The sequence below is a fragment of the Aegilops tauschii genome, chromosome 2, assembly GCF_002575655.3.
Source record: "Aegilops tauschii subsp. strangulata cultivar AL8/78 chromosome 2, Aet v6.0, whole genome shotgun sequence".
In the NCBI taxonomy this organism is placed as follows: Eukaryota; Viridiplantae; Streptophyta; class Magnoliopsida; order Poales; family Poaceae; genus Aegilops; species Aegilops tauschii.
Genome location: NC_053036.3, coordinates 221,522,072 through 221,542,127, shown reverse-complemented (window position 1 = coordinate 221,542,127; position 20,056 = coordinate 221,522,072). Strand labels below are relative to the sequence as shown.

The 20,056-nt window shown below is 48.0% G+C and overlaps 1 protein-coding gene across 1 annotated transcript; it reads left to right on the top strand.

Annotated features, from left to right (window-relative positions):
* The first annotated feature begins 16,446 nt into the window (after positions 1-16,446).
* LOC120973951 (uncharacterized) lies at positions 16,447-17,635 on the top strand. Its single transcript, XM_040400282.1, has 2 exons — positions 16,447-16,524; positions 17,084-17,635. Exons 1-2 carry the CDS (start codon positions 16,447-16,449, stop codon positions 17,633-17,635), a joined length of 630 nt encoding a protein of 209 aa, XP_040256216.1.
* The last annotated feature ends 2,421 nt before the right edge of the window (positions 17,636-20,056 follow it).

Sequence of the window (20,056 nt, the reverse complement as noted above, 5' to 3'; positions counted from 1 at the left end):
TCACTAAAATACTTGGCGATAATATGGAGTTGCCCACAAGATTTTCGGGGTTGTTTCAAACCCATAAAATTTATGTTTGAAATTAAATGCTCTACATAAGTGCTATTGGGCCACTTCATCATTTATTGGGGAATTATTGGTGAGTCAAATGATGTTGGTTTTAACATGACAAAGATCAGAGGGATTTATACTGAAATGCGAACATTTTAGTATTATAGTTTCGAGAAACAATATTTTGACTTGTCTTTTAATTTGAATTTGAGGTCGGTTTGGAACAAAGTGATGATTAGCAAAATTTAATTATGATGATGTGGCACCATTAACAGGAGTTTACTATAGCATGACACTGGGGGTGTTACAAATCTCCTCCACTACAAGAAATCTCGTCCCGAGATTTAAGTGGGGAAGTGAAGAGTAACTTCGGAAGAACGGACCCTTATAGGGTTAATTATCTAGTGAACAATTCAGGGAATGTGGCAGAATTATCTCTCGAGTTGAAACTTAAGAAAAACATCGAGAGCAAAGTATGAAGGTACCATAAGATGTTTCAAGCGAATGAACAAACGATCAATACCTGAACAACGTGTGAGAAGGGGGTTCAGAGTATCGGTCATCTCTCGGAGGGTGGCTCGTGACAACACACAAAGCCAAGAGGAAAAGATACTTCGGAATAAAGGATATACAGGAGAGTCAGGTTCCGATCCTGTGGAACTGTGGGTTATGGGCCCACCATGTGGGTTTAAAGTTGAAAGGGGGCCGATAGAAGGCATGTCAGATGATAGACTGTCAGTTATGTTGCCAACAACATTGGTACCAAGGGCGAGGGACGAAGAGAACTATTTTCCTGCTCGTTGAACAAGGCGGACCAATAGGTAAAGTTCTTGTCCATCGGTGGTTACCGGAATGTCTTCAACAATAGTAACAGGGTCTCACTGACAAGGTTGTACATCGGGGTGTTTTTTAAGCAGGGAATTATTTCTGCATATATCATATAGATCACAAGAAGGTTAAAGAAACCAATGGAAAGGAAAAAGAAATTATCGGATTAATCAGACCAATGGAAAGGAAAATGTGTTTACACACAAGAATTAGGAGTATATCCTTCCCAAGGGGAAGCGGAGCAGGATATACATGATATGACAGCAAGTTCAAAAGCATTTAGATAAAGGCGGCGAGGGAAGAATCATGATATTACCCATACAACGGTGTTTGGATAATATATCAAGAAACATTCGGCAATGTGCTTCCAATGTTCTTGTTGATATTCAGAATACCTCAGTCATGCATCGAGGTAGCATTAACATGGTTTTCAAGCACAGGTCAGACCTTGGATACACAAAGGATCCATCGGAAACAACTTAGAAAATAAGTCATACAATTTCAGCAAGGAAAAGATGAGGATGTGGTCGACGGGCTCAGCAACAACCCCGACATGTCAAAAAGAATGTATTTCCAAAATTATATGAACAAGTTTGTGTTGGGTAAGGCAAGAATGTTGTCCATGATAACACAAATCGTCGAGGGGCAAGGATTGTATTTCTCATCATGAATGCGATTGATATCCTGGAAGAGCTCAGAATGTTGATGATGATCACGACACATTTGTCGAGAGATTTCATGAAGATGTAATCGATCGGCGATGACATCAAGTCAAAGGAATGATGAAGCAAAAGGTTATTGGAACCACGGGTATGACACAAACTCGAAATCAAGCTTGTTGTTCAGGGCGAAACGATATGACAAGGAAGATCGACGTAAGCTTAGCTCATCGTCGAAGATTGTGCTTCGGGAAGAAAGGACCAGACAGCATAGTTAAAAAAATTAGTACGATAATGATATAGCTGATCAGGCTAGGAATGACTTGAAGGATTATTAAACTCGTAAGCAACGAAAATTACTTAGAGTTATAGAATCATGGTGCGGAATCGATTCACTTATCGGTGTTCTCAAATGACTAATAACCCAGAACCCGTGGAAACTTGGAATCGGCGAGAAATAATAGTTGAGGAAGAACTCATAAGAAGTTATGTAGTCCCATGATATTCTCGAGATACCAGAGGGTAATACTCGGAGGAAGATCAAAATAGAGGTTATGGAGATGCATTGATCTGTAGAAGACAAGTGCTTTAACTTGTCCGAGAAATGGAATTAAAGGACGACAATCATGGTCAGAACCACGGTTGCAAAGGACCAAACATAGATACCAGATGAAATTATAATAAGGGGATCATTATTATGACAAGAAGCTTCCAAGATAAGTTCCACATTAGGTCCATGGGCATGAACACAAAGTTCAAGGTCGACTCCCACTTCTTCAATGCATAACCTTTCATTCACTCCTTGTTTTCGAAGAAATTGTAGTGCAGAAGATTTATCTGGCGAAGTACCAGAAGAGTAAGACTCGTGAGAACTCTCGGGTTCACATGGATTATGGAAGGCATAAGTTCAACCCATTGGGGAATTTTTACGAATCTATACAACCATCAACCAAGCAAAAGATACGAGTTCGAAAGCAGAGTATCGAAGTCAAAGTAGATGATACAATTTACCGAAGGTATTATATATCAGGGAAAAACTCACAAGATTTTGGATGTGAAGGACACTGTCGGATAACAACCCAACAATGGATCTGGCGATTCACGACCGAGTTGATGTGATTATCGGTAATCAATCAAATGAAGAAGGGGATGCAAAGGCATCGGCTTATAGAAACGCCTGAATGATTCGATGCTTGGGTACAAAGGAATTATGATTTCAAGACAAAGGATCATAAGCAGAGGCTCTGATCAAAAGATGAATAAGTTGAATAGACTTAGAGGTGCACCCGATCAAATCTGGATTGGGCAAGAACCAGCTCATATCTGGAAGGATGTCTGAGCCGGAAAGAAAAATTCCAAGGATTAATTGACAATTGCGAGTATTCACACACACGCTGAATCCATAGGAACAGAATGACAATCACAAAGAATTTTAAAGAATGTTGCTAGACATATGGAATTAATCTTAATGCAAGCAGGCAAGGAGAATCAAGAGCAATAGGCTGCAGAGGATTTTGAAAGATCAGATAGCATTTTCAGGTATTTTGGAAAGCATATGAACAACTGGGTATGAACGAAACCCGATTAAGTGAATTATCCGCAGTGCAAAAAGAAGCTGCAAAGCAGAAGGCACAAAGGATTCTCGAAAAAACGGAGAGTACTAGGGGTATCTTGTAACAACAGGAACAACTGGGAAAGAATGTACAAGCGGCAAGGATGTTATTCACGGGGATTATCGGTGGTCAGGAACTGCAAAGCAGTGGGCACAGGGTCTCGGGAAACATCGAGGAGTGTCTGCAAAATCTTCTGGCGAAGCAAGCGATCATCTGTAGTGAAGGGGCTCTCCGGGAGGAAGTGGTTACGAGATCCTAGAGTCAGAGTTAGTAAAATTATTAACCCGAATAGACGAGAGATCAGAGTCCTAGAGTATAGATGAGGAATAAAAATATCCTAATACCACCCAATGGCGACGTGGGCCCGTAAGCCACATAGCCAAGTTAGTAAAAAGTTTTGCAATGATTAGACTCAACTTGGGCCAAGGAGTTGGGAAGGGGACTTCCTACAGGCAGTCGGCTCTGATACCAACTTGTGACGCCCTCGATTCAATCGTACACTAATCATACACGCAAATGTGTACGATCAAGATCAAGGACTCACGTGAAGATATCACAACACAACTCTAGAAACAAATTAAAATAATACAAGATTTATATTACAAGCCACGCGCCTCGAGGGCTCGAATACATAAGCTCGAATACACAAGAGTCAGCGGAAGCAACATTATCAGAGTACAGACATGAGTTAAACAAGTTTGCCTTAAGAAGGCTAGCACAAAAGAAACATCGATCGAAAAGGCAAGACCTCCTGCCTGGGAGCCTCCTAACTACTCCTGGTCATCGGCGGTCTCCACGTAGTAGTAGGCATCGGCGGTGGCATCTGGCTCCTGGGCTCCGACATCTGGTTGCATCAACCGGAAATAAGAAGAAAGGGGGAAAAGGGGGAGCAAAGCAACCGTGAGTACTCATCCAAAGTACTCGCAAGCAAGGATCTACACTACATTTGCATCGGTATCAATGAAAAGGGTTGTATCTATGGACTGAACTGCAGAATGCCAGAAGAGAAGGGGAAAGCCTAGCCTATCGAAGACTAGCATCTTTTGGAAACCACCATCTTGCAGCAACAGGAGGGAGTAGAGTAGCATAAAGTAAAGTAGTAGAAGTGTTATCAACCTCGACCAGAAATCCTTTCTCGACTCCCTGCGAGAAAGCAATCCCAGAGCCATACTATCCATTTCTCATATCCATGTCTCATCTCAAGTATCCAGTTCTAGTTGTATCGATCGGGATACAACTCCACGTGTCTATTACCGTAGGACAGGCTATCGATAGATGTTTTCTTCCCTACAGGGGTGCACCAACTTACCCACCACGCTCGATTAACTCCGGCCGGACACACTTTCCTGGGTCATGCCCGGCCTCGGCCAAACAATACGCCGCAACCCGACCTAGGCTTAATAGAGAGGTCAAGCACGTCGGACTAAACCTATGCCCCCAGGGGTCATGGGCCATCGCCCCGGGAACTCCTGCACGTTGCGAACGTGGCCGGTGAGCAGACCTAGCTACCTCCTTAAAAAAGGCAGGTGCTTACGCAGTCCAACCCGGTGCGCGCCTCTCAGTCGCTGATGTCTATTAAGCTTCGGCTGATGCATACGACGTAGAACGCCCATACTATGCCCATGTGATGGTTGGTGCTATCAGGCCAGAGGCCCCTCGGACCAAATCTCCAAATCGTAGTGGATTAGGAACACGCGGTAACAAGCAGAGACTCACAAAAGATGTGACCCCGTTGCCCCGTCTCGAGGACTTGCGGCAAGGGCTAGGAATGCCCGGCCACGCCTCGTAATTATCTCGCGGGCACCCTCCAGGTTAACCCATCTCCACATCACTCGCGGGTACCCCTCAGGGTCGACCCGCCTTTCCAAGTAACAGTTGTAAAGTCCAAGTATCCGTGTGTCCAAACATCAAGGGGAAAACCTGAGGAATCACCCCCGGTGAATTCCACTCGATGTAATCATCAAGGTGAACGGAAGAGGATCCATCCTCGAGGTTCACACCCTAGGGGTTGCATGACAGAGCCGTATCGGAAGTGGTTAAGGAGGAAATCACCCTCGATGACCACGACCGAATAGCTACACTACAGGTTAACATCAGAAGTGCTGATGAGGTCTCACCCTCGGCACTCGATAGTAACCCAGTCGTGTCGAGCAACTAAGGGGAAAGTGATGTGCGGTGCCGGGGCCTGGTCTTCGATCCCATTGATCGGGTCTTCGATGATGAAGTAGGGGCAACAAGGCAACATGGGGGTCACTGGTGGATCACTAACCAACCTATACTAAGCAGTTTAGGATAAGCAGGTAAGGTAACAATAAGCAGGTTACAAAAGCAGGCTATGCATCAGAATAGGAGAGAACAATAACAGTAGCAAAATCTAATGCAAGCATGAGAGAAGGGAATGGGCGATATCGGGATGATCAAAGGGGGGCTTGCCTGGTTGCTCAGACGAGAAGGAGGGGTCATCGGTGACGTAGTCGATCACAGCGCCATCGACAGCCGTCACGGGGTCTACCGAAGAGAAGAGGGGGAGAAACAGTAAATACATAGCAAGCAAGTGCATAAACCGGACAACATGCAGAGCTAGACGTGTTCTAAGGTGGTGCTACACGTTCCCGGTGAAGGGGATAACATCCGGGAATGCTTTCCTGAAGTTTGGCATTTTCGGACAGACGAACCGGAGGGGAAAGGTTCAATGTTCGCTATTCTAGGGATGTATGGTGGATGAACGGACCGCGTATTCGGATTGGTCACGTTTTTCTGAGCGCCTTTCATGTAGAAGACATTTCCATCCGAGATACGGTTTAATTCCTATGATTTCTAGAATATATTTAATTCAAATAATATAGAATGAAAAAGGCTAGACACACCCAGAAGTATACCCAGCAGTGGGCACTGTGGGGCTGCCAGTGGGGCCCTATTGACTGCCTAGTCAGGAGTCAACAGTTGACTGTTGACTGGTCAACAGAGCAAATGGGGCCCACATGTCATTTGCTAGAATTTAACTAAAGGGGTAATTTAATAGTGGGGGGCCGCCTGTCTGTGACTATTAGGGCATGGGTGTTAGTACTAGTCTAATGGCCCTAATTAGACAGGGGCCTGGCCCCTTGTGGCAGTGGCCTTATTGGCCACACGCACAACCGTGCGTTAGCACCTGCCGGCCATGGCAACGGCCAGGAAGCCGCGGCGGCGGGGGACGGCAGCGCGTGGCCCCGGGTGGGCGCAGCGAGGCGGTGGCCGGTGGGGCAGCAGAAGCGCGCATCAACGGCGTGGGCGGAGCGCGCCGGCGGCGGCAGCACGACGCGGGTGCGAGCGGGGGGGGAGGGGTTTGGCGAGCGCACGTGGGAGGAACGATAGGCGTCCGAGGCCATGGGCTCAGGGACGAGCGCGGGGGATGAGGCGCGCGGGCACAGGCGGCCGGCCGGCGGGTGCGGCGCGCTTGCGGACAGTGGCGGGGCCTGTGAAGCGGGTCATGAGCGCGAGAGGGGGAGCACGGGATGCAGGGAGCAGCAACAGCCATGGAGCAGCGGCAACAACAGCAAAAGGCAGCAACGGCAAAGCAGTAGTAGAAAACAACGGGTAGGCATCAGCAGGTGCAAGCAGTAGTGTATAGCAGTAGCAGTACAAGGTGCAGCGGTAACGAGCGTTAGCAGTAGTGAACGGACGTGGCTGCGACGCATGTACACGGACGCAAAGCTGCGGTGGTGACTACGGTGAAGGCTACGGTTACAGATCGAAGGGGAAAAGTAGGGGAATCAGTCGAGGGCCTCACCGCGAAGCTCGTGGGTGCACTCGGGGAGGTTGCGGCGGTTCGGTGGTGGAGGAACCGAAGTGACGACCGGCGGCAGAGGTTGAAGAAGGCAGTCGATTCGGTCGAGGTGGGGGCTCCGAGCTCGAGTTGATCCGCGTAGGGGAAGCAGGGGAGGCAGGTGGAGCTCCTGGCGCAAGCTCGGCCGGAGGGGACGACGACTGCCGCGGAGACGATGAGGCGGTGATGACGGCAGCAGCTTGGACGCAGTGAATCACGAGAGGGAATGGATGAGGGGAAGAACAGAGGCTAGGGTTTCGGGAGGGTGCGCTGGCGACGTCTTAACCAACGGGAGGAACCGCGGGATGGATGACGCGTGTGCATCGGCGATTTGAACGAGTACTCTGCCTCCAGCGCGATGGGGATGAACTGGAGGTTGAAGGAGACTAGAGGTGGGCTGGCCTGCACTATTCATTGGGCCATTTGAGTGCACAGTCCTGGTTTTTCCTTTGATTATTACCTCTCTATGTTTTCTTCTTCAGTTATTGTTTTGTATTTTTATTTTGTACCAAATGATTTTTGTTGAACGGGAGACTTGTGACTAAAATACTTGGCGATAATATGGAGTTGCCCACAAGGTTTTGGGGGTTGTTTCAAACCCATCCAATTTATGTTTGAAATTAAATGCTCTACATAAGTGCTATTGGGCCACTTCATCATGTATTGGGGAATTATTGGTGAGTCAAATGATGTTGGTTTTAACATGACAAAGATCAGAGGGATTTTTACTAAAATGCGAACATTTTAGTATTATAGTTTCGAGAAACAATATTTTGACTTGTCTTCTAATTTGAATTTGAGGTCGGTTTGGAACAAAGTGATGATTAGCAAAATTTAATTATGATGATGTGGCACCATTAATAGGAGTTTACTATAGCATGACACTGGGGGTGTTACAAATCTCCTCCACTATAAGAAATCTCGTCCCGAGATTTAAGTGGGGAAGTGAAGAGTAACTTCGGAAGAACGGACCGTTATAGGGTTAATTATCTAGTGAACAATTCAGGGAATGTGGCAGAATTATCTCTTGAGTTGAAACTTAAGAAAAACATCAAGAGCAAGGTATGAAGGTACCATAAGAAGTTTCAAGCGAATGAACAAACGATCGATACTTGAACAATGTGTGAGAAGGGGGTTCAGAGTATCGGTCATCTCTCGGAGGTTGGCTCGTGAAAACACACAAAGCCAAGAGGAAAAGATACTTCGGAATAAAGGATATACAGGAGAGTCATGTTCTGATCCTGTGGAACTGTGGGTTATGGGCTCACCATGTGGGTTAAAAGTAGAAAGGGGGCTGATAGCAAGGCATGTCACATGATAGACTGTCAGTTATGTTGCCAACAACGTTGGTACTAAGGGCGAGGGATGAAGAGAACTGTTTTCCTGCTCGTTGAACAAGGCGGACCAATAGGCAAAGTTCTCGTCCATCGGTTGTTACCGGAATGTCATCAACAATAGTAACATGGTCTCACTGACAAGGTTGTACATCGGGGTGTTTTATAAGCAGGGAATTATTTCTGCATATATCATATAGATCACAAGAAGGTTAAACAAACCAATGGAAAGTAAAATGAAATTATCGGATTAATTAGACCAATGGAAACGAAAATGTGTGTACACACAAGAATTAGGAGTATATCCTTCCCAAGGGGAAGCGGAGCAGGATATACATGATACGACAGCAAGTTCAAAAGCATTTAGATAAAGGGGCCGAGGGAAGAATCATGATATTACCCATACAGCGGTATTTGGATAATAGATCAAGAAACATTCGGCAATGTGCTTCCAATGTTCTTGTTGATATTCGGAATACCTCAATCATGCATCGAGGTAGCATTAACATGGTTTGGAAGCAAAGGTCAGACTTTGGATACACAAAGGATCCATCGGAAACAACTTAGAAAATAAGTCATACAATTTCAGCAAGGAAAAGATGAGGATGTGGCCGACAGGCTCAACAACAACCCATCGACATGTCAAAAAGAATGTATTTCCAAAATTATGAACAAGTTTGTGTTGGGGAAGGCAAGAATATTGTCCATGATAACACAAATCATCGAGGGGCAAGGATTGTATTTCTCATCATGAATTTGATTGATATCCTGGAAGAGCTCAGAATGTTGATGATGATCACGAGACATTTGTCGAGAGATTTCATGAAGATGTAATCGATCGGCGATGACATCAAGTCAAAGGAATGATGAAGCGAAAGGTTATTGGAACCACGGGTACGACACAAACTCGAAATCAAGCTTGTTGTTCAAGGCGAAACGATATGATGAGGAAGATCGACGTAAGCTTAGCTCATCGTCGAAGATTGTGCTTCGGGAAGAAAGGACCAGACAGCATAGTTAAAAAAAATTAGTACGATAATGATATAGCTGATTAGGCTAGGAATGACTTGATGGATTATTAAACTCGTAAGCAACAAAAATTACTTAGAGTTATAGAATCATAGTGCGGAATCGATTCACTTATCGGTGTTCTCAGATGACTAATAACCCGGAACCCGTGGAAAGTTGGAATCGGCGAGAAATAATAGTTGAGGAAGAACTCATAAGAAGTTATGTAGTCCCATGATATTCTCGAGATACCAGAGGGCAATACTCGAAGGAAGATGAAAATAGAGGTTACGGAGATGCATTGATCTGTAGAAGACAAGTGCTTTAACTTGTCCAAGAAATGGAATTAAAGGAGAACAATCATGGTCAGAACCACGGTTGCAAAGGACCAAACATAGATACCAGATGAAATTAAAATAAGGGGATCATTATTATGACAAGAAGCTTCCATGATAAGTTCCACATTAGGTCCATGGGCATGAACACAAAGTTCAAGGTCGAATCCCACTTCTTCAATGCATGACCTTTCCTTCACTCCTCGTTTTCGAAGAAATTGTAGTGCAGAAGATTTATCTGGCGAAGTACCAGAAGAGTAAGACTCGTGAGAACTCTCGGGTTCACATGGATTATGGAAGGCATAAGTTCAACCCATCGGGGAATTTTTACGAATCTATACAACCATCAACCAAGCAAAAGATACAAGTTCAAAAAGAGAGTATTGAAGTCAAAGCAGATGATACAATTTACCGAAGGTATTATCTATCAGGGAAAAACTCACAAGATTTTGGATGTGAAGGACACTGTCGGATAACAACCCAGCAATGGATCTGGCGATTCACGACAGAGTTGATGTGATTATCGGTAATCAATCAAATGAAGAAGGGGATGCAAAGGCATCGGCTTATAGAAACGCCTGAATGATTCGATGCTTGGGTACAAAGGAATTATGATTTCAAGATGAAGGATCAGAAGCAGGGTCTCTGATTAAAAGATGAATAAGATGAATAGACTTAGAGGTGCACCCGATCAAATCTGGATTGGGCAAGAACCAGCTCATATCTGGAAGGATGTCTGAGCCAGAAAGAAAAATTCCAAGGATTAATTGATAATTGCGATTATTCGCACACACGCTGAATCCATAGGAACAGAATGACAATCACAAAGAATTTTAAAAAATATTTCTAGACATATGGAATTAATCTTAATGCAAGCAGGCAAGGAGAATCAAGAGCAATAGGCTGCAGAGGATTTTGAAAGATCAGATAGCTTTTTCAGGTATTTTGGAAAGCATATGAACAACTGGGGATGAACGAAACCCGATTAAGTGAATTATCCGCAGTGCAAAAAGAAGCTACAAAGCAGAAGGCACAAAGGATTCTCGAAAAAATGGAGAGTACTAGGGGTATCTGGTAACAACAGGAACAACTGGGAAAGAATGTACAAGCGGCAAGGATGTTATTCACAGGGTCATCGGTGGTTGAGGAACTGTAAAGCAGTGGGCACAGGGTCTCGGGAAACATCGAGGAGTATCCGCAGAATCTTCTGGTGAAGCAAGCGATCATTTGTAGTGAAGGGGCTCTCCGGGAGGAAGTGGTTACGAGATCCTAGAGTCAGAGTTAGCAAAATCTTTAACCCGAATAGACGAGAGATCAGAGTCCTAGAGTATAGATGAGGAATAAAAATATCCTAATACCACCCAATGGCGACGTGGGCCCGTAAGCCACATAGCCAAGTTAGTAAAAAGTTTTGCAATGATTAGACTCAACTTGGGCCAAGGAGTTGGGAAGGGGACTTCCTACAGGCAGTCGGCTCTGATACCAACTTGTGACGCCCTCGATTCAATCGTACACTAATCATACACGCAAATGTGTACGATCAAGATCAAGGACTCACGTGAAGATATCACAACACAACTCTAGAAACAAATTAAAATAATACAAGATTTATATTACAAGCCACGCGCCTCGAGGGCTCGAATACATAAGCTCGAATACACAAGAGTCAGCGGAAGCAACATTATCAGAGTACAGACATGAGTTAAACAAGTTTGCCTTAAGAAGGCTAGCACAAAAGAAACATCGATCGAAAAGGCAAGGCCTCCTGCCTGGGAGCCTCCTAACTACTCCTGGTCATCGGCGGTCTCCACGTAGTAGTAGGCATCGGCGGTGGCATCTGGCTCCTGGGCTCCGACATCTGGTTGCATCAACCGGAAATAAGAAGAAAGGGGGAAAAGGGGGAGCAAAGCAACCGTGAGTACTCATCCAAAGTACTCGCAAGCAAGGATCTACACTACATTTGCATCGGTATCAATGAAAAGGGTTGTATCTATGGACTGAACTGCAGAATGCCAGAAGAGAAGGGGAAAGCCTAGCCTATCGAAGACTAGCATCTTTTGGAAACCACCATCTTGCAGCAACAGGAGGGAGTAGAGTAGCATAAAGTAAAGTAGTAGAAGTGTTATCAACCTCGACCAGAAATCCTTTCTCGACTCCCTGCGAGAAAGCAATCCCAGAGCCATACTATCCATTTCTCATATCCATGTCTCATCTCAAGTATCCAGTTCTAGTTGTATCGATCGGGATACAACTCCACGTGTCTATTACCGTAGGACAGGCTATCGATAGATGTTTTCTTCCCAACAGGGGTGCACCAACTTACCCACCACGCTCGATTAACTCCGGCCGGACACACTTTCCTGGGTCATGCCCGGCCTCGGCCAAACAATACGCCGCAACCCGACCTAGGCTTAATAGAGAGGTCAAGCACGCCGGACTAAACCTATGCCCCCAGGGGTCATGGGCCATCGCCCCGGGAACTCCTGCACGTTGCGAACGTGGCCGGTGAGCAGACCTAGCTACCTCCTTAAAAAAGGCAGGTGGTTACGCAGTCCAACCCGGTGCGCGCCTCTCAGTCGCTGACGTCTATTAAGCTTCGGCTGATGCATACAACGCAGAACGCCCATACTATGCCCACGTGATGATTAGTGCTATCAGGCAAAAGGCCCCTCGGATCAAATATCCAAATCGTAGTGGATTAGGAACGCGCGGTCACAAGCAGAGACTCACGAAAGATGTGACCCCGTTGCCCCGTCTCGAGGAATTGCGGCAAGGGCTAGGAATGCCGGCCACGCCTCATAATTATCTCGCAGGCACCCTCCAGGTCAACCCGTCTCCACATCACTCGCGGGTACCCCTCAGGGTCAACCCGCTTTTCCAAGTAACAGTTGTAAAGTCCAAGTATCCGTGTGTCCAAACATCAAGGGAAAAACCCGAGGAATCACCCCCGGTGAATTCCACTCGATGTAATCATCAAGGTGAACGTAAGAGGATCCACCCTCGAGGTTCACACTTGAGGGGTTGCACGACAGAGCCGTATCGGAAGTGGTTAAGGAGGAAATCACCCTCGATGACCACGACCGAATAGCTACACTACAGGTTAACATCAGAAGTGTTGATGAGGTCTCACCCTCGGCACTAGATAGTAACCCAGTCCTGTCGAGCAACTAAGGGGAAAGTGATGTGCGGTGCCGGGGCCTGGTCTTCGATCCCATTGATCGGGTCTTCAATGATGAAGCAGGGGAAACAAGGACAACGTGGGGGTTACTGGTGGATCACTAACCAACCTATACTAAGCAGTTTAGGATAAGCAGGTAAGGTAACAATAAGCAGGTTACAAAAGCAGGCTATGCATCAGAATAGGAGAGAAAAATAATAGTAGCAAACTCTAATGCAAGCTTGAGAGAAGGGAATGGGCGATATCGGGACGATCAAAGGGGGGGCTTGCCTGGTTGCTCAGACGAGAAGGAGGGGTCGTCGGTGACGTAGTCGATCACAGCGGCATCGGCAACCGTCACAGGGTCTACCGAAGAGATGAGGGGGGAGAAACAGTAAATACATAGCAAGCAAGTGCATAAACAGGACAACATGCAGAGCTAGACGTGTTCTAACGTGGTGCTACATGTTACTAGCGAAGGGGATAACATCCGAGAATGCTTTCCCGAAGTTTGGCATTTTCGGACAGACGAACTAGAGGGGAAAGGTTCAATGTTTGCTATTCTAGGGATGTGTGGCGGACGAACGGACCGCGTATTCAGATTCGTCATGTTTTTCTGAGCAACTTTCATGTAGAAAACATTTCCATCCGACCTACGGTTTAATTCATATGATTTTCCAAAGATTAAAAGGGTTTTCTAAAATATATTTAATTCAAATAATATAGAATGAAAAAGGCTAGACACACCCAGAAGTATACCCAGCAGTGGGCACTGTGGGGCTGACAGTGGGACCCTGCTGACTGCCCAGTCAGCAGTCAACAGGTTTCTGGTCAACAGAGTCAATGGGGCCCACATGTCATTGGCTAGAATTTAACTAAAGGGGTTATTTAATAGTGGGGGCCGCCTGTGTGTCATTGTTAGGGCATGGGTGTTAGTACTAATCTAATGGCCCTAATTAGACAAGGGCCTGGCCCCATGTGGCAGTGGCCTTATTGGCTACACGCACATCCGTGCGTTAGCACCCGCCGGCCATGGCCACAGCCAGGAAGCCGCTGCGGCAGGGCACGGCAGGGCGTGGCCCCGGGTGGGCGCAGCTAGGCGGCGGCCGGCAGCGCAGCAGAAGCGCGCATCAACGGCGTTGGTGGAGCCCGCCGGCGGAGGCAGCACGACGGGGACGACCGGCGGCAGAGGTTGAAGAAGGCACTCGATTCGTTCGAGGTGGGGGCTCCGAGCTCGAGTTGATCCGCGTAGGGGAAGCAAGGGAGGCATGTGGAGCTCCAGGCGCAAGCTCGGCCGGAGGGGACGACGACGGCCGCGGAGACGATGAGGCGGCGATGACGGCAGCAGCTTGGACGTAATGAATCGGGAGAGGGAATGGATGAGGGGAAGAGCAGAGGCTAGGGTTTCAGGAGGGTGCGCTGGCGACGTCTTAACCAACGGGAGGAACCGTGGGATGGACGACGCGTGTGCATTGGCGATTTGAAGGAGCGCTCTGCCTCCAGCGCGATGGGGATGAACAGGAGGTTGAAGGAGACTAGAGGTGGGCTGGCCTGCACTGTTCATTGGGCCATTTAAGTGCATAGTCCTAGTTTTTTCCTTTGATTATTACCTCTCTATGTTTTCTTCTTTAGTTATTGGTTTGTATTTTTACTTTGTACCAAATGATGTTTTTTGAACGGGAGACTTGTCACTAAAATACTTGGCGATAATATGGAGTTGCTCACATGGTTTTGGGGGTTGTTTCAAACCCATCCAATTTATGTTTGAAATTAAATGCTCCACATAAGTGCTATTGGGACACTTCATCATTTATTGGGGAATTATTGGTGAGTCAAATGATATTGGTTTTAACATGACAAAGATCAGAGGGATTTATACTAAAATGTGAACATTTTAGTATTTGGAGAAACAATATTTTGACTTGTCTTTTAATTTGAATTTGAGGTCAGTTTGGAACAAAGTGATGATTAGGAAAATTTAATTATGATGATGTGGCACTATTAACAGGATTTTACTGTAGCATGACAATGGGGGTGTTACAAGTAGGTTTAGGTGTCGCAAGTTTACTCAAAACAGAAGGTGAATCAAGTGCAGAGCTAGATGGCAGTTGCTTACCTCCCCTCGTAGTCGAGGGATAAATCATAGTTTTTTTGATCTTTGAAGTTCCTCATAGTGATCAGCAGATATAAATCCCAAGTGACTCAAAGAATAAAGCTATGCTCCCCGGCAACGGCGCCAGAAAATAGTCTTGATAACCCACAAGTATAGGGGATCGCAACAACTTTCGAGGGTAGAGTATTCAACCCAAATTTATTTATTCAACACAAGGGGATCCAAAGAATAATCTCAAGTATTAGCAGTTGAGTTGTCAATTCAACCACACCTGGAAAACTTAATATCTGTAGCAAAGTATTTAGTAGCAAAGTAGTATGGAAGTAACGGTAACGGTGGCAAAAGTAACAGTAGCAGCTTTGTAGTAATTGTAACAGTGGCAACGATAAAGTAACTAAGAAAGAACAATATGTGAAAAGCTCGTAGGCATTGGATCAGTGATGGATAATTATGTCAGATGCGATTCCTCATGCAACAGTTATAACATACGGTGACACAGAACTAGCTCCAGTTCATCAATGTAATGTAGGCATGTATTCCCAATATAGTCATACGTGCTTATGGAAAAGAACTTGCATGACATCTTTTGTCCTACCCTCCCGTGGCAGCGGGGTCCTATTGGAAACTAAGGGATATTAAGGCTTCCTTTTAATAGAGTACCGGACCAAAGCATTAACACTTAGTGAATACATGAACTCCTCAAACTACGGTCATCACCGGCAGTGCTCCCGATTATTTTCACTTCGGGGTTACCGAATCATAACACATAGTAGGTGACTATTGACATGCAAGATAGGATCAAGAACTCACATATATTCATGAAAACATAATAGGTTCAGATCTGAAATCATGGCACTCGGGCCCTAGTGACAAGCATTAAGCATAGCAAACTCATAGAAACATCAATCTCAGAACATAGTGGCTACTAGGGATCAAACCCTAACAAAACTAACTCGATTACATGGTAAATCTCATCCAACCCATCACCGTCCAGCAAGCCTACGATGGAATTACTCATGCACGGCGGTGAGCATCATGAAATTGGTGATGGAGGAAGGTTGATGATGACGACGGCGACGAAATCCCCTCTCCGGAGCCCCGAACGGACTCCAGATCAGCCCTCCCGAGAGAGATTAGGGCTTGGCGGCGGCTCCGTATCGTAAAACGGAATGAATCTTTCTCCCTGATTTTTTTCTCCCTGAACATGAATATATAGAGTTGGAGTTGAGGTTGATGGAGCTTCAGGGGGCCCACGAGGCAGGGGGCGTGCCCCCACCCTTATGGACAGGGTGTGGGCCCCCTGGTGTTGATTCTTTTGCCAGTATTTTTTATATATTCCAAAAATATTCTCCGTGAAGTTTCAGGTCATTCCGAGAACTTTTATTTCTGCACAAAAATAACACCATGGCAATTCTGCTGAAAACAGCGTCAGTCCGGGTTAGTTCCATTCAAATCATACAAGTTAGAGTCCAAAACATGGGCAAAAGTGGTTGGAAAAGTAGATACGATGGAGACGTATCATGATGCGGGTGCGTGCTACCCCATGCCACAAAAGCTCCTGCTCACGCTCCTCGTCGCCTCCAGAAAACTGCACCACTATTTCCAGGGCCACCCCGTCAAGGTTGTTTCCGCATACCCCCCTGGAGAAGGTGCTCTGGAGCCCCAACGCAGCAGGGAGGGTTGCCGAGTGGAGCATCGAGCTGGCGGCATTCCAGCTGGAGTTCAGCACTACGAGAGTCATCAAGGGCGCGGCTGTCCCCGACTTTGTGGTAGAATGGACTAACGCCCCCAACCAAGAAGTAGGCAAAGACCGTTCCCTCATGCCCAGAGATGAAGCACCAAATGGCTGGACCATGTACTTTGACGGCGCGTTCGCACTCCTGGGCGCGCGGGCTGGAGCCGTGCTCATCTCACCTACCCAGGACAAGCTCTACTACACCGTGCAGCTCTACTTTCAGCATGGCGAGAAGGTCTCCAACAACATCGCCGAGTACGAGGGCCTGATCGCTGGCCTCAAGGCCACGGCGGCTCTGGGGGTCAGGCGCCTCACCATCAAGGGCGACTCCCAGCTCCTCGTCAACTTCTCCAACAAGGAGTACAAACCAAAGGACGAGCACATGCATGCATACCTGGAAGAGGTACGCAAAATTGAAAAACGATTCTTGGGTTTGGAATTGCAGCACATACCACGTGGCATGAACAAGGAGGCGGACGACATTGCCAAGAGGGTGTCCCGGCGCGAGCCCCAGAATCCTGGCATCTTCGAGGAACAACTCTTCAAGCCATCAGCGGCTCCCCCCACCGCAGGACCAGCACCGCTTTGGGAGGAGCCGCCCATGGCACCACCCACGGGCGCCCCAGCCTGCAGCCCGACCTCAGGGGCCCGCCTGCTCCTCGCTCTTGAACATCAGGAGGGATGTTGGACCGAGGAGTTCAAGGCGTACCTGCTCCAAGGCACCAGAGAAGGAGGAAGACGCAGACATGTGGTCGGCCAGGCCACCACGTACTGCATCCAGGACAGCGAGCTCTACCGAAGGCGCCCAAATGATGTTTCTCTGCGATGCGTCTCCAAGGAGCAGGGGTGCGAGCTGCTGGCCGACATCCATAGAGGGGACTGCATGCATCACTCCTCATCGCGCCCCCTCGTGGGCAAGGCGTTCCGCAGCGGGTTCTACTGGCCCATGACGCTCAATGACGCCACTGAGCTGGTGAGATCCTGCGAGGCATGCTAGTTCCATGCCAAACCGATCCACCAGCCCGCTCAGGTCCTCCAGACCATCCCGCTCTCATGGCCGTTCATGGTCTGGGGGCTGGATATCCTGGGCCCATTCCCTCAAGTAGCCGGGGGCTACCGCTATCTCTATGTCGCCTTCGACAAGTTCACCAAGTGGGCGGAGGTAGAGCCTGTGTGCACCATTCCAGTTGGCTCGGCCATCATGTTCATCAAGGGCCTCGTGATCCACTTTGGCATTCCCAGCCGTATCATCGCTGACAATGGCACTCAGTTCACGAGCAACCTTTTCAAAACGTGTTGTGCTAACCTTGGAACGCAGATATGCTACGCTTCAGTGGCACACCCACGAAGCAACGACCAAGCCGAGCGCGCCAATGCGGAGGTCCTCAGGGGCCTCCAGGCGACACTACAAAAAAAAGACACATCCGTGACATTTTGGGCCGAACGAATTTTTTTTTGTCATACTTATGACACTTCTATGACGATAATTGTGAAAAAACAAGGTATCATCATAGATGTGGTGGGGTCCTACTTCTATGACAAAAAATCATGACAGAAAATGGGCTTTTCGTCCTGGGCGGGCTGGAGACGGAGCTGCATGACATTCTTTGGGTCGTCCATGATGGAAAAAACCGTGGTAGAAGTGAGGGCGTGGAAAATATCGGGGAGTTCCCGGTTACGGTGGGTGGTCGGGGGGCGAGCGATGCGCGTTTCTCTCATACGTACGCGCGTGTGTGCGAGGCGTTGGGCTCTAACTGAACCCGAGCGAGGCATTAGGCTCTAACTGAACCTGAGCGATTGCACTGCAGGCTACGCGTTACTGAACCCGAGCGATCGATCGATCCCTTGCTGTTAACTGAACCCGAGTGTGATTCCTTCGCTACTGTTGCTAACTGAAGCCGGTCGATGCTGCCTCTGGATGAATAGTGAGCATTGTTGAGGGGGTTTGGATGAACAGTTCCCGGTGTGGGGTTGGATGAATAGGAACCCGTGGTAGTAGAGGCCATTGTCGCTGGATGAACAGTACCCCGATCGATCGAGCCGGTGGATGAACATGACCCCGTGGAGGGCTGGATGAACAGGACCTCGTGCAGGGCTGGTTGAACAGTAGATGGTGGAGGGCTGGTTGAACAGTAGCCGGTGGAGGGCTGGATGAACAGTAGCCCGTGGAGGGGTGGTTGAACAGGACCCCGTGGAGAGGGCTGGTTGAATAGTAGCCGGTGGAGGAGCGCGCGGTGGAGGCTGGATGAACAAGAGCCCGTAGATGAACAGTCACAGGTGGAGGCTGGAGGAGGTCGACGGTGGATGAACAGTAGCCCGTGGAGGCTGGAGGAGGTCGACGGTTAATGAACAGTAGCCCGTGGAGTCCCGTTTTGCGGTACACCACACCCCTCCCGATGAACAGGACCCCCGTTTCAACCGTAGCGCTCCAACACAAGTCCGTTTCCTCCGTTTTGCGGTAGGCCACACCCCTCCCGGTCAACAGGACCCCGTTTCGACCGTAGGAGGTCCAACAGAAGTCTGTTTCCTCTGTTTTGCTATACGCCAGACCCCTCCCGATGAACAGGATCCCGTTTCGACTGTGGCCGGTCGAACACAAGGCAGTTTCCTCCGTTCTACGGTACGCTAGGCCTCGTTTCCATCGGCTGATCCGTCCAAGCCGGTTGGCTCCCGATGAACACGACGATGCATTCCGTTCCGACCCAGCCGGTTGGCTCCCCATGAACACGACGACGACGCAGTTTATCCGTACCGACCCAGCCATGTACACGAGCCCTGGCCGTACGTATGCGCGAGTAGGCGTTCGAGACCCCGCCCGTATGTATGTACATGGCCGTATTTTCTTTCTTGCACCCTAGCCGTTGTACCTACGTGTACATGCTACGTGTGCGCCTCTACTACGACACGTGCGCGCCTCTATATCGACCAGTATGTACATACACGTTTGCGACCAGAATGACAAAGCTACGTATGCTTCGACCAGGTGGGTCCCGACTGTCAAGCACTTCCTTGCGTGCGAAGATGTAGCTGGTGGGTCCCAGCAGTCAGGGGGGCGAATCAATCTTTTTTGCACGTAATATGGACGCACTTCCTTGCGTGCGAAGATGTAGCTGGTGGGTCCCAGCAGTCAGGGGGAACGTTTTTTTCGCGAAATACGTGGCCCGTCCGGTGGCTCCCTGCTGTCAAGTGGAGGAATAATTATTTTGTGCGTAATAAGGAGGCACTTCCTTGCTGCGGCCGTGGACCCAACTGCCAGCCTCTCCACGTACAGTACTCTTCCGATGGAAGTTGTTCCTTGACCATGTTGACCACGCCGTGCCGAGAGCACCAAGGCGGTGGACGATGGTGAGGCCTAGGAAGGGGACGACGCGGAGCCGGGAAAGACGCGGCAGTGGATGCCCACGCGGAGAGGAGTACG